At 49.9% G+C, this 13541-nt stretch overlaps 1 protein-coding gene across 7 annotated transcripts in view; it reads left to right on the top strand.

Annotated features, from left to right (window-relative positions):
- The window catches only part of CASKIN2 (CASK interacting protein 2), a 106997-nt gene extending 93932 nt beyond the window's left edge, over positions 1-13065 (top strand). For all 7 annotated transcript variants that reach the window (XM_083725603.1, XM_083725602.1, XM_083725601.1 and 4 more), the window contains 6 exons: positions 527-637; positions 874-975; positions 2499-2637; positions 5304-7469; positions 9050-9380; positions 10428-13065. In XM_083725603.1, the coding sequence (XP_083581729.1) occupies positions 527-637; positions 874-975; positions 2499-2637; positions 5304-7469; positions 9050-9380; positions 10428-10524 (2946 nt within the window). In that variant the 3' untranslated portion in view covers positions 10525-13065. The remainder of the gene's footprint in view (positions 1-526; positions 638-873; positions 976-2498; positions 2638-5303; positions 7470-9049; positions 9381-10427) is intronic.
- Positions 13066-13541: the final 476 nt, after the last annotated feature.

Here is a 13541-nt window from a genome sequence, read left to right as displayed (position 1 = left end):
TTCTTCCCCATTTTTTCAGGGGGTTTCCCAGCTTTCAAATCTCAAGTCCCAATTAAAGAACATAAACCCATTGATACCTGCCTTATTTTATTTTTTAAAAATCCCTACAACAACCCTATATGGTAGGTTAGGCTGAGAGGCAGTGACTGGCCGAAGGTGACCTAGCGAGCATCATGGCTGAGTGGGGGATTCAAACCCTGGTCTCCCAGGTCCTAGTTTGACACTCTAACCACTACACCATGCTGGCTCTCCAATACCTGCCTTACTGGGACAAGGCTAAATGGCCAGGGTACCTTTCGACTAAGCGCTAGAGATTGAGAACCAGCAGTCTTTTTAAAAAGCTGTCCAGGGAGATTCGTTTGCATTTATCCAACAGTTGTGGTGACATAGGGGCATGTGATGCATTCAGGTTGCACTAGTGCAAGTGCTCCATCACGGATCTCCGTGAAATGATTGCAGGAGTGCATTGGCCCCTCCCAGTCCACACCACTGCCACACAAGGGACTTCTCTGTCTCCCCTCCGCAGGATGCTGAAGCCATTTACAATTGGCTGAGTGAATTCCAGCTGGAGGGCTACACAGCCAACTTCCTGAATGCGGGCTACGATGTGCCCACCATCAGCCGCATGACCCCGGAGGTAAGGCATGGGGAAGCAGAAAGGGCTGAGCAAAAGGGAGGGAGGGAGACGTTTTGGTTTCCCTGCCATCACCCATCTGCACCGTAACCGCCTGGTGTTTTGTGAGACCTTCCCAGGAGTGGCATTGCAGAGCGTGCGCTGCACACGATTTATCAAGCATCATGTGCTAGCCCACATAGTACACATGCCTGCTTGTTAGATGTAAATGAAGGCACCTGTGCCACTCTTCGTTCCAGGACCTCACAGCCATTGGGGTGACCAAGCCAGGCCACAGGAAGAAAATATCCGCCGAGATTGGGCAGCTTAGCATTGCCGAATGGCTCCCAAATTACATCCCTGTGAGTATGGACCACATCCCTGTCAGCTACATCCCTGCCAGTCAATCAGAATCAGGGTGCAACCCAAAGCCCTGAAGATCTGGGCAAAGGGGCAGGTTTACTCGGAGGGTTATGGGGTTCTTAAGCTAACCACCTCGTGGCTGCAAAACATACTCTTCATGACTGAACTCAACGACCATCTCTGCCACAAACATCTTACGTTGCATTGGCCAAGTCTTCGTTTCCCTACCTCTGTCTGTGAAATGGAGCTAACAGTGACCTTCTACAGAGGGTGGTTGCGGAGCACTTTTTAAAATAATAATATGCTGCGTAATAATTTACTATTTATTCCCTTCCTTCTCAACAAAGGTTTGGGTGCTAACTATTCTGCGAATGAAAGAGTTTCTTCTATTTGTGGAGAGAACCTGAATGCAACAGAAGTGGCATTTTTACCTATTATTATTATTATTATTATTATTATTATTATTATTATTATTATTATATTTTATTTATACTCTGCCTCTCTGGCTGGGTTTCTGCAGCCAGTCTCCCCTTTCTCCCTACACTGCCTCTATCGCTGCTTAAGAAGGTCCCCAAAGCACCCAAAGCAAATTGCAAGGGACAAAGGGGCTGCAGGGGGGGAAAGGAAATAGGCAAAAAAATGCTCCCCATTGGGCTGGTGGGAGCATTCCATGAGCAGAACTGTGCCTATTAGGCACTCCCACCAGCAGAACCTTAATTAGAATCTAAGCCATTGTCACTGCCTGGGCTTTCCTTGTCCATTCTGAATGTCACAAGGAGCAACTTTTCAATGTCACAAGGGTGTTAGAAACTGAGATATGAAAGTGAGGAGCTTATGGGCTCAACAACAGAATGTCTAGGCATGCTTTTTTAATAACAAGAATACAAAGCTGAAAATGAACGAACCGCAGCTAAAATATTATGTTCCTTTTTAACACGGTCTAGTCCTTCCTCTGTCCTCCCCCCTAATATTCTTAAGAGGGTCTCTTCTCCAGTCTCCAGGGAGTAGCTGGAAGTGGGGAGGCAGAAAAAGGTCCTCCTTTCCTTCCACTCTGCCGTTTTAATCCAAAATCTTAGATGCAGTACTGCGCCCAGAGCTCAGAAACTGCTCGCGCTAATGAAATTCCTTGTTGCAAAATGTGCCTAGAACAACGGGAGTTTTGAACACTGGTTCTGAGTCTTCTCTGTCAGGGACACTTCAAATATTGATGATGATGGGTAATAATAATAATAATAGTGTCATTTATGTTATCCTACCCCTTCTCCAAGGAGCACAGGGTGTCATACACAGCGTTCCCCCACTACCAGATTTCATCCTTGCGACATCCATTTATAAGCACTAGATATTTTAGGTGGCAGCTGTAAGCCTATGTGTGGAGCTGATGGCATTTAGAAACTTGCGTCTTTCTGCCTGTGGGATGCTCTTTACTGATATAGCTCCCAAAGACTTGCTCAGGCAACTTTCTGTGGAAAGCAGCGTGGGATTTGCTATAAGAGCTCATCGTGGTTGTGCTCTATTCTAGGATGACCTAATGGAGTGGCTGAGTGCCCTTGGACTACCCCAGTACCACAAGAAGCTGGTGAGCAACGGCTATGACTCCATCAGCATTGTGACAGATCTGACTTGGGAGGACTTGCAGGAGATTGGCATCAACAAGCTCGGTGAGGGGACAAGAGGGGAAACCAGCAGGGCCACTGGGGAACTCCTGGCTGCTTGTTTCAGTCCTGCACTACATAAACATGAGTGGCAGGGAACCACATCTGAAAGGAGCTCCCTTGCATCTCAGTGCAGCAGAGAAAAAGCTCAGCTATCCAAAGATGCTGTATTTATGGTGGCTCTTTAAATTGGCTGAGGGCACTCATGAATGATCCTGCTGGTGGTGTGTGACTAACCACAAGATGTCCCTATAGAGCATGGTTTCCCAAACTTGCGTCTCTAGCTGTTTATGGACTACAGTTCCCATCATCCCTGGCCCACTAGGGATGATGCTCGCTAGCAGTGGCGTAGCATGGGTTGTCAGCACCCTGGGCAAGGCAAGTAATTTGCGCCCCCTAGCCCGTGGATTTTAGCAGGGGGCAGAGAGCTGCGAGTGCGAGCGCGCCCCCCCCCCCCCCGATGTTGCGCCCGGTGCACCCCCACGCTATGCCACTGCTCGCTAGGGATGATGGGAGTTGTAGTCCAAAAAACAGCCGGAGACCCAAGTTTGGGAAAAACTGTTTGAGGGAGCCTTCACAAACCAGGCACCTTCCAGATGTTTTTTTACTGGGGCTGGTGAGAGCTGTAGACCAAATTTACCATAATGAAATGTGGAATGAGAAGGCACTTGCCCTTTCTTCAAACCCTGCTCTTGTTCCTGGAATATGGGAAACCGTGGTTTGGCCATGCACTGGCTTGGTTATGTTGGACATTTCCTACTCTTAAGGGGAATCCTTCTCATTGTTAATGGGCAGCTGTGCAGTGTGCACAACCTTCACCAACCTCTCCCAGCCAGGTGAGGTGGTGGAAAGCAGATCCCTCTCAGCTTGACTTCACTGACTGGAAATAGAGAAACATCACACACATACCACTCTCTCACACACAAACAAGGGCCATTTGAACCTGCACATAAGAAGGTACTTAACCCAGAATATGCTCATTGTTGGTTTGTTTCCCAGGCGCATGTGTGCTGACTAGCATTCTTAGGTGATTGCTCACCCTTAGAAACAGTGATTTATTTATTTCAAATAGAGGCTACCCATCTATTATGTTTCCTCCCACAAAGACAGCAGTGTTCCCCTCCCCTTGCTCAGAACGCAGCATTGGGTTTTGACTTGGGGTAAGGAGACTGTCCGTTTCCCCCTGTTTCATGAGGGAAGCATTCTGTGTCCATCTCAGGGGTGTCGCTTTTAGCCCAGTCCTTCCCGCCCTTCCCCAAAAACCTCAGGGTTCAGGGTCCCCCGCTGAATAGGAGGCACTCCCCACTGCCCCCGCCACTGTGTGTTTTCCTTCCCACCTTCTTTCATGGCCTGATTTGACGAGGAAGGACTTGTTCCCATGTTAGGGCCTCGCCATCCAGTTTAGACTGGCTCACTGCCAAAAGGCCGCTCTGACAAAGAGGGGGAGAAAAGGGGAGGGGGAACCATGCCCCCTTATTGGGAGGCAATAATTAGTGAGGTATTTGGCTGTGAATCAAATTCCCAGGGTAATTGGATGCCTGTTTTGGCAGAGGGGAAGACAAGCCCCGTTCGTAAGTGTCGCCAAAATATGCCCGCTGGCTCCATCCCCGACCAGCCACACGTAGAAGTTATCGAGGGCACACAACAGGCGGCTGCTCCCAAGGCCTACTTGGGGCAGCCAAGTGTCTTCTTCCCATGGCCCACTCCTACCTTCCTTCCTTCCCTCCCTCCCTCCCTTCCCAGCTTGCCCTGTCTTTACTCTTTCCCCTTCTTCCCTCTCATTGCCTTGTCTAGAATTCTGTGGTAACAAAAGATCACTTTACATCCTTATACACTCTCCCCTCAGCCCAAGAAAACCCCCAAAGGGTGGAGGAAAGAGATCTTACTATGCAGGTGTAGAAAGTGACCTCTTTGCCAGCCAGTTCCTTTTATGGACATGGTGAAAGGAAGGCCTCAGAAGTGAGGGACTGGGGTCCGTGACAAAGAAGAGCCTGTTATCCCTCACAGCATAGGATGCTTCATGGGGAAGTGTCTTTCTTTAAAAAATACTTCAGCAAGGCTAAAGCCAGACTTTAAAGCAAGGCTGAGTTAGCACAACTGCCACCTGTGCCATTTGTTGTGGTTGTAGAATTTCAGATATCTTTATCATTAGGCTGGGTTTCCCAAGCTTGGGTCTCCAGCTGTTTTGGGACTACAACTGCCCTCATCCGTAGCTAGCAGGACCAGTGGTCAGGGATGATGGGAATTGTAGTCCAAAAACAGCTAGAGGAGCAAGTTTAGGAAACAATGCTTTAGCTTAATAATAATAATATTAACAGCTGCACTCCCTATTTTATCCTTGTGAACTAGGTGCAGCTGGGCTTCTTGGACAAGTAGGGTTTTGAATCCGGGTCTCTCTATTCCTAGTCTGACACCCTAACATCTTCACCACACTGGGCATTGGGCTGAGGCTCCTGCTGGTCCCGTTTTATGTCCAGGCAGGGCCTGCTTCTTTTAGTCTACATTATACGTGAATGTCTGTACTGATAAAGGTTCTGCCTCCAAAGCACTGGCCTGAGAGGATGAGACAGGATTTTGAGCTTCCCCTTGCTTGTGCTTGGAGTCTTCCAGTAGAAGCGTTTGCCTCCCACAATCCCCAAGCTTAGTTTCTGCTCGTTTTGTGCCACCTGCAGGCCACCAGAAGAAGCTCATGCTGGCTGTCAAGAAGCTGACCGACCTCCGCAAGAGCCTGAGCCAGGCCGACACCAGCACCCTCAGGCGCAAGATCCCGGGCGCCTTGGACATCGTTACCATCGAGTCTGTCGAGAACGGGGAGTGCCACTCTCCCCACACGCCCAAGATGACCACTTTCCAGGACAGCGAACTGAGCTACGAGCTCCAGACGGCCATGTCCAACAGCTGCCAGGAGACGCTGACCATCAAGAGCGCCCAGGGCATGTCGCGGAGCCAAGAGAGCATCGGGGTGCGGTCCAGGGGGTCGGGGCACTCCCAAGAGAACATGCTGTCCCACAGCACCACCTCGAGCCGTTCGCAGGAGAGCTTGGGAAGTGGCGAGAGCAGCAGCGGCAGCAGCGGTGGACACTCTTCTACACAGCCCCGCCTCACGGAAAACTCCACTGCCCCGCAGAGTCGGCCCAACCCAGAGAACTATGGGAAATTTGTTCCGCAGCTCAGCAGCCCTGAGGCAATGAATGGCTATTCCAGTGGTTGTGCGGGAAGCCCTCTGAGGGAGAGAAATCTGCCTGAGGGGATGGACCAGTACCAGAGACCAAGCGCTCTGAAGGGGGATTTCCTTCCCCACACAGAGCCTCCCGAGACATTTCCAGCCACGTCCCCTTCTGCATCGCCCCACACGGCCAGCAAGGGGACCGCCCCATATGTCTTCATGTACCCCCACGTGTCCTTGAAGTCCCCTCCGCCACCTCCTTCGCCATCCGTGCCTGAGCAGGCCAAGGCCCCCACTCCCTTCTCTGCCCAGAGGACCATCCTGCAGTCGACAGCCCAGAAAGCTTTCTCCTACCTCCATTCCCACTGTGGCTCCACAGAGCCGCCACACGTGCCCCCCAAGCCCGGGGCGGAGCAGCAGAACGCCGAGGGCTTCAAGCACAAGAAGCGCTCACACAGCTTGAACCGCTACGCGTTGTCCGACGGGGAGGCCGAGGAAGAGGAGCCTCCCGCCAGCTCTGTGGGCTCATACGCTACCCTGACCAGGCGGCCGGGGCGCAGCCAGGTGCCACGGACACAGCCTTCATCGGCCGCCAAGGTCTCGCGCAGCCAGTCCTTTGCCATCCGCGCCCGGAGGAAGGGCCCTCCGCCCCCGCCTCCCAAGCGCCTCAGCTCGGTCTCCAGCGCGCAAGTTGGTGTAGAGTACGAACAGGGCCAAGAGACACAAAAGGGACCCTTCCTCTCCCAGGACGGAGGAGATGGCCCTCGTGACAGGGGCTGCTCTCTGAGAAATGCTGCAGCCGTGCTCAATGGGCCTGTGGCTGACGGGAGCCTGGCCAAGCCTCTCAAGTCCCCCAAACCCACCGGTCCCGGTCAGGAGTCGGCCAGCAAAACCGGCCTGCACAATTCAGCCCGAGCAGACCCCAGCAGCGCGGAAGCCGCCGGTGGCCAAAGCCAGGCTTTTGAAGGCAACGTCCCCCGAAAGAGACGGACATTTAGCGAACCCGCGGTCGCCATGACGGAAGCTCTGCAGCACAGCCACGAGGACACCCGGTCCGACACGGAGGAAGAAGCAACAGCAGAGACAGACGGCTGTGCCAAGTCCCCCTGCTCATCTCAGAACAGCTCCAGTGAGTGTATTCCCTTTGCGGAAGAAGGCAACTTGACCATCAAGCAGCGGCCGAAGCCCACCGGGCAGCTCAAGGCAGATGCCGCTGTGCCAGAGTCTGACTCTGCCTCGGCTCAGCCTTATGGGGAAGAGCAAGAAGAGACCCCAGCGAAAGAGGGCCCTGCTGTGTTGGAATTCAATCTCACAGAGTCCGACACGGTCAAGAGGCGGCCCCGGTGCAGGGAGAGAGAGCCCCTCCAGAACGTGCTGAAAGCGTTTGGGGTGGCTGCGCCCAGCTCATCATCCTCGGCTCCACAGTACGCCCAGGCTCAGACGGTCAGCATCAGCGGACCCTCGCTCCACCCGGTGGAGCCACAGCCGGCGGGAGACGCTTTTGACGACGACAGCATGGAGCTGCAGATCGCAGAGATAGAGAAGAGTATCCTGTCTCTGGAAAGGGGGATCAAGAAGCCGCCCGTCTCTCTGAAACCAACCAGCCCGATCCCACTGCAGGTCGAGAGGAACGGAGGAGCAGTCCATCTGAGGACGGCAGCCAATGCGGCAGGTAGGCAACGTTCAGAGCGGCAGCTGGGCAAAATCTGGCCTCCGTGGCTTACTGGTATGCTGCCCTTTCCTGGACCCAGAAAGATTTTCTACGTGGTGGTATCTCTCTCCCCCTTTAAAGGAAGGAGGTGCAGATGTGCTAGCAGTGCCATCATCCTTTCTCAGGGCAGGGAATGGGCTTGGAGTTTGGGGTTACAGTGGTACCTCGGGTTACAGACGCTTCAGGTTACAGACACTTCAGGTTACAGACTCCGCTAACCAAGAAATAGTACCTCAGGTTAAGAACTTTACCTCAGGATAAGAACAGAAATTGTGCTGCGGCAGCAGGAGGCCGCATTAGCTAAAGTGGTGCTTCAGGTTAAGAACAGTTTCAGGTTAAGAACGGACCTCCGGAACGAATTAAGTTTTTAACCCGAGGTACCACTGTAGTAGCAATACAGTGTTGTTCCAGCTGCTCTTCAGGGCCATCGCAGCTGGGAGAGAACTGGGATAGCACCCCATTGCTGCTTCTGGTTGGGGAAAGGGCACTGGAGGCTGTGGAGAGAGCTCTGGGCTGGGAGGAAATGGTGGGAGGGGGTGAGGAAGCAGAGAGGGCTGTAACCCACCATTTTCAAGACTGCTTCAGTCTCACTTGAAGAGGTGGAGCAACTTGGTTCCATAGCGGATAGGGGACTGCCTACTGTGTAGTGATGGTAGCGATGCTTAAGCATGCATTTTTAGTTAGTTATTTTGATGTGGAATTGAAACAGAAATCGCATGTAAAATTTTATGTAGCACAATATTAATTAGTAATGTCCTTCCCTGTGGCCAAGATCCTTCCATAATCTTTACTCCATTCAGCAGAAGGTGCCTGGATATTTCAAATAAAAGTTCATAATTTGAAGGTTTAGCATGCCCTTCTCATTGATCCTGGCTGGAGGTTTACAGAATCATTTCTCTTTGAATAGTTTCTTTCTGAATTGCTCTGTGTCCATTTATTTACACAGGACATCTTTAATTGCTGGTTTCTGCTCTTTAAAAAACTGTAGAGAAGTTTCACTACCAAGAGGGGGAGGGGAACAGAAATCAGCCCTCCCCTGCAGGAAAAGGAACTGATACAGGGCTATTCAAAGGAATAAAGTCACTGATCCCTGCACACACACCCCCTTTGCTGGTCAATAGGAAGTAACTGAAGGACTGGACCCTGCAAATGGAGTTTAAACCAAAGTCACAAGCCTTAATACCACTTTGTCTTTCATTATAAAATTGCATTTCAGTATTAAATATTGCTACAAATCAAGTCTTGGGGGGGGAACACGGGGAGTGCAGAAAACATGGAAAGGCTACAGTTTAGGAATTATGTCATCTGGCTGCTCTTTGAAACACAAATGAATAAAGCATGGCAAATCCAGAAGTAAGGGCTAGGGTAGAAATACTCCAGCTTACACTTACTGGGAGAGTGTAGAAGAGCATGAGGTGTTAATGGCAGGAATGCCTGCTGTTGCTAATCCAGAAGGGTGGTTGAGCGAGGCTGTGTTTCCTTAAACTGCATGGGTCAGGTTTCAGAATACCCAACATAAGGTTTTTTTTTTACCCCCTCAGATGTCCCTGCCAAGCACACATCCATTGCTTCTACCAAGCTGGTGTTTTCGGGGCCAAAAACCATCTACCAACAAGTCCTGCAGAACTCCCGCAACACCGTCGCTCCCTGGGCAGCCACAGAGATGGTTTCAGAAGGGATGGGTCCCTACTCCATGAAACTGGGGCTGGGCAGCAAACCCGCCTTGAGTTTCGGGGTGCCCCTCGCCATGAGGCCTTTGAGTGCATCTCCGGACATGATCCACGCTCAGCAAAGGCTGGAACAAACCAACTCATCCTTGGCATCCACGCTTGAAGCGGCAGAAAAGAAAATCAACGCAGAGGAGGCAGACAGGTGAGGCATTGCTTGGTTGTGAAGAGAGGGCAGGCAGGGTGCCTGTCCTGAACAGAGCATCCTTCAGGGTCTTTATCCAAAGTGCAGAATACAAAGGCCCCTCTTCTTTATGAAGAAGGCACATGCATATTTCAGATACATCTGCCTTGGTCCAGCTAGGGACCATGTGCAAGCAGACTTCCATACATATTGCCCTAGCTGGGTGAAGACTTGCCTATGCAAATGGGTGTTGTCATTCCTCTAAAGCTCCACCAACTCTCCCACCCAAACAGCAGTGATATGAAATGAGCTCAGGCGCAACACTGGGCCACAATGACCTCTCCCATCTGGAGGATGTCATTTTTCCAGAGAGAGACAAAAGTTTTGCCCTGAGCTTCTTCAGGCAGCTATTCTGCAGCCTTGGAGAAACTGCAGTTTCCCTTGTCATAGGTGTCCTCACTTCAGGTGCTGGGGGCATATAAAACAGGAAGAATATAGGCGGCAATTGGGCTTATATGGGGAATGGTGCTGGGGGGTGGGGGTGGGTGAAAGCCTTTAAAAATAGTAACCAGTACAGTGGTACCTCCGGTTGCACACAGGATCCGTTCCAGAGCTCCAGTCAGATCCCGAGGAATTTGCAACCGGAGGTGCCTGTTCTGCGCACCTGCGCAGCTTGGTAGAGCGCTTCTGCGCATGCATGCATGGCAAAACCCAGAAAAAATACTTCTGGATTTGCTGTGTGCGTAACCCGAAGGATACGCAACCAGAGGTGTGCGTATCCAGAAGTACCACTGTACCTTGTATTGCACCAGGAAATAGCTGTCTCAGAATGGGATGGATTATGTTCCTGCTTCCTGGCCTTTACCAAGAGACAGGCAGGCATTAGCAAGCCATTTGGGTGGCAGGGAAAGGGCGGGGAGATGGGACTTCTCAGAGTGTGCAGGAAATGGCCCTCCAAGCAAAGAGAGGGCTTGGAAGAAGACCAGATCTGGTGAGGGAGGAGGTGTCAGTTCTTGCCTGAAACCTTGCACCCAAAACGAACCAATTCTCCTGTCTTTGTCCCCCCAGCAACTATGGGACAGCACACTCGGCCAAGAACATCCTCGAAGACATCAGCAACATGTTTGATGACCTTGCAGAGCAGCTGGATGCCATGTTGGACTGAGGACGGGCTTCCTTCTCTGATGATGATGCAGGTTCATCCTTCTACCCTACCATTTATGAGACGTAGACAGCTTGGGGAGAAATCCCACGACTACTCATCGGCCTCTCCTTCCAGGCACTTTACCACCTTTTCCTGATTTCTTGTGAGTGCTAACTTCCAGCCTGAGGCAACTGCACTCCAAGACCATTTCTTGGACAAAGATCTTGGGGCAAGAGCGCGTGAACACACATCAACTTGGTGTTTCCATCAGAGGGCACCAGATGCTTGCCAGGCCTCTAAACAGTGACCACCCACATCAGCACTGAAGCTACAAAGAAGGGCTGATTGAATGCCTGCAACGTTGAACCACAAGGGAGGCAGACCAATTCTGGAAGCTACTGAGAGCTTTCCTTGGACCCTGGCCTCCTTCCCACGTAATACCACAGACATCTACACTTCTTGCAAAGAGCAGCCCATTCCCTACTCCTGCGTCTTGTCATTTCAAACGATGCCAACAATGTGTCAGCTTCCCTAGGACAGTGACATCCGCAAAGGGGCCGAGTGCTCAATGCGGCCAAGTCGACAAAAGGGAACAGGATTGGTAAGCCTGGCAACTTCCAGAGCAAGACAGGGCCTTGCTGCTTTTCCCAACCTTGTCAGCAGAGGAAGGACCGTGTAATCCGAGTGGATTTAAATCCCGCACGTTGCCCCATCTTTGCCTCGACCTCCAAAAGCAGCTGGCACAGCCTGTGGCTCCCGGAAAAGTAAAATAAGCTCAAGGGCAACACACTTTTCAGGGGAACTGAAAACTACTTGACCTTCTTTCCCAAATACCTCGGGTCTCATTCATCGCATGGGCCGGGTGGGTTGGTGGAGAGAGAAAATAAGTCTTCCATTTTTCTTTTCTTTCAGTAGAATCTGGGAGGAAAACGCTGATTGGTGGCTTACAGTGCATGGCACCCTCCAGTGGCAAAAATAATACAAGGGATCCTGAACATGCTCTCCATTGTAGCATAAAAAGTGACTTTTCCTAGTTGCAAATACTCTTCCCTATCCTTTTTCCAGCAGGGAACGAAGCACGTAGATCTATTCTTAAAATAGAAATTAAAGCAGACAGCATTCGGGCTATAAGATGAAACTGCCTTTCCAAAGACCATTCCTTGTAACTCATCTCCCTGTCCAAAGTGAGCCCATCCCTACCAACAACTGAGTGCAGCAGACAAAGGGCCCAATTGCAACCCCACAGCATGCTGCTTCCTTCCTCCCTAGGGACAGTTCCACTCTGATGAGGGGGCTCTTACGTAGCACCTCTGTAAATATGCCCAAGGTGGTGCCAATCAGGCAGCCTACAGAAGGAAGAGAAGGGAAAAGAAAAGTGTAATAATTGCTGCTTACATGCTGCAGGCAGATTAGAACTTGTCAATGGCTGCTATGGCAGAGAGACTGGAGCTGAGCAGTACAGCACATGCAGAAAGGTCTGATCTCCAGCATTTCCAGGTAAGGCTGGCAAAAACTCCTGTCTGAAACCTTGGAGAGCCACTGAGCTAGATGGTCAGGCCCTGTAGAAGGCAGCTTCCCAGGAGGGTTTTATTTTAAGTCTAAAATGAAGATGACCATGTATATCACAGACTTAAAACTTCTGCCAGTTTTACCAAGTATTGAGGCAGACTGGGCAAGTCAGCAGTTTTAAAGTTAAGGCAGCAGATCCTCTGGGCATCACGGGGGGAAAGGGCTCTGCTGGAGGAGCCAGGATGTGCATTGCTTTTGATTTCTTAGTAGTGAATCATGAAGTGGCAAGCATTGAGCCACTTGCAAGGAAGTGAAATCCAAATGGCGAAGGGAAATAAGCGAGAGGCCACAATGGAGCCTATTAATGTGTCTTGGCCATAGATGTAGTTTCTCTTTATTTTTTTTGGACTCTCTTTTTATCCATAGTGTCAAGTGGATTAGTCATCCTCTGGTTGATGACTAGTGCTAAAAAATATTTTTTTAAAGAATTGCTGCAACCAGTGGCACTTTAAGCCTTTTTGAAAAGAGGTTTGGATTTCACAGTAGTTGATTTGGGATGCATCCTTTCCCCCAACTGTTGATAAAACTGTAATTTTTTAAAAGAAATGTATATATTTTTTAAATGTGGGTTTGTTGTATATTTACTAACCAGAGTGCTGTTGTATTTTAGAGTTGGGGGTGGAACCACATTACTGTCTGAGCCACTAGGGGGCAGTAAAATGCTGTTCTTTGTGATCACTAATGAGAAAAATTCATTCCCCCTTCCCTTTTTGTCCAAAATGCTTATTTTTTAAGAGCTAGTTCTTTATTTTAAATATATTGTATGCTGTGTAAATTATGTATGGATGCAGTTGTGTCTAACCAGCCTTGGCCCCACCTGCTCTATGTAGCAGGAACTGGCCTAGGGAAATTACTCCAGGCAAAACACCAGCCAGGCAGTTTTTAAATCATCTAGTCTGTTTGTGTTAATCATGAATTCTTGTTTTAAACTAACATAAACAGCAACTTTATGGTATTAAACACTGGGAATCGTTTTCCCTTTTGACAGATGTACTTGGCTTGCTGAGTCTCCTCTTTTCGATCAGTCAGATGCATTGTGTATCAAGTAGAGCTGTCACATCCTCAGGAAAAAGAAGTCATTTCGGACACCACTAAATATCAATACTCAATGCATATTTTGTACTCCAGTATGGCTACCCAAGTTCAAAAATATGAGCATGCCTTAAGTGTGCAAAACCTGATGTGTGCCGCTTCAAATATTCAAAAGGAGCCATAAGGAAAAAACTGAGCACCTACTTTCTGGTATTTTAAAGAAAGATAAAAGTACCCTTCATATCAGCTAAGATGTATGTACACAATGCTTAAAGTGAGAATCAGTCATAACAGGTCCAGCCTGCATATCATACAAAACAAATTAAGATTAATAAATGAAGGTTTGATGTGAATGTGCAATTTACTACTGCACACTGCAAAGGTCTCACTCTGTTCCTGCGGCACAGCAGATGAAACAAGCCAAAGCGTGACTTGTT

Source organism: Podarcis gaigeae (genome assembly GCF_964106915.1).
Source record: "Podarcis gaigeae genome assembly, chromosome: 2".
Taxonomy (NCBI): Eukaryota; Metazoa; Chordata; class Lepidosauria; order Squamata; family Lacertidae; genus Podarcis; species Podarcis gaigeae.
Note: the sequence above shows the minus strand (reverse complement) of the source record. Positions and strands in the feature narration are given on the sequence as shown.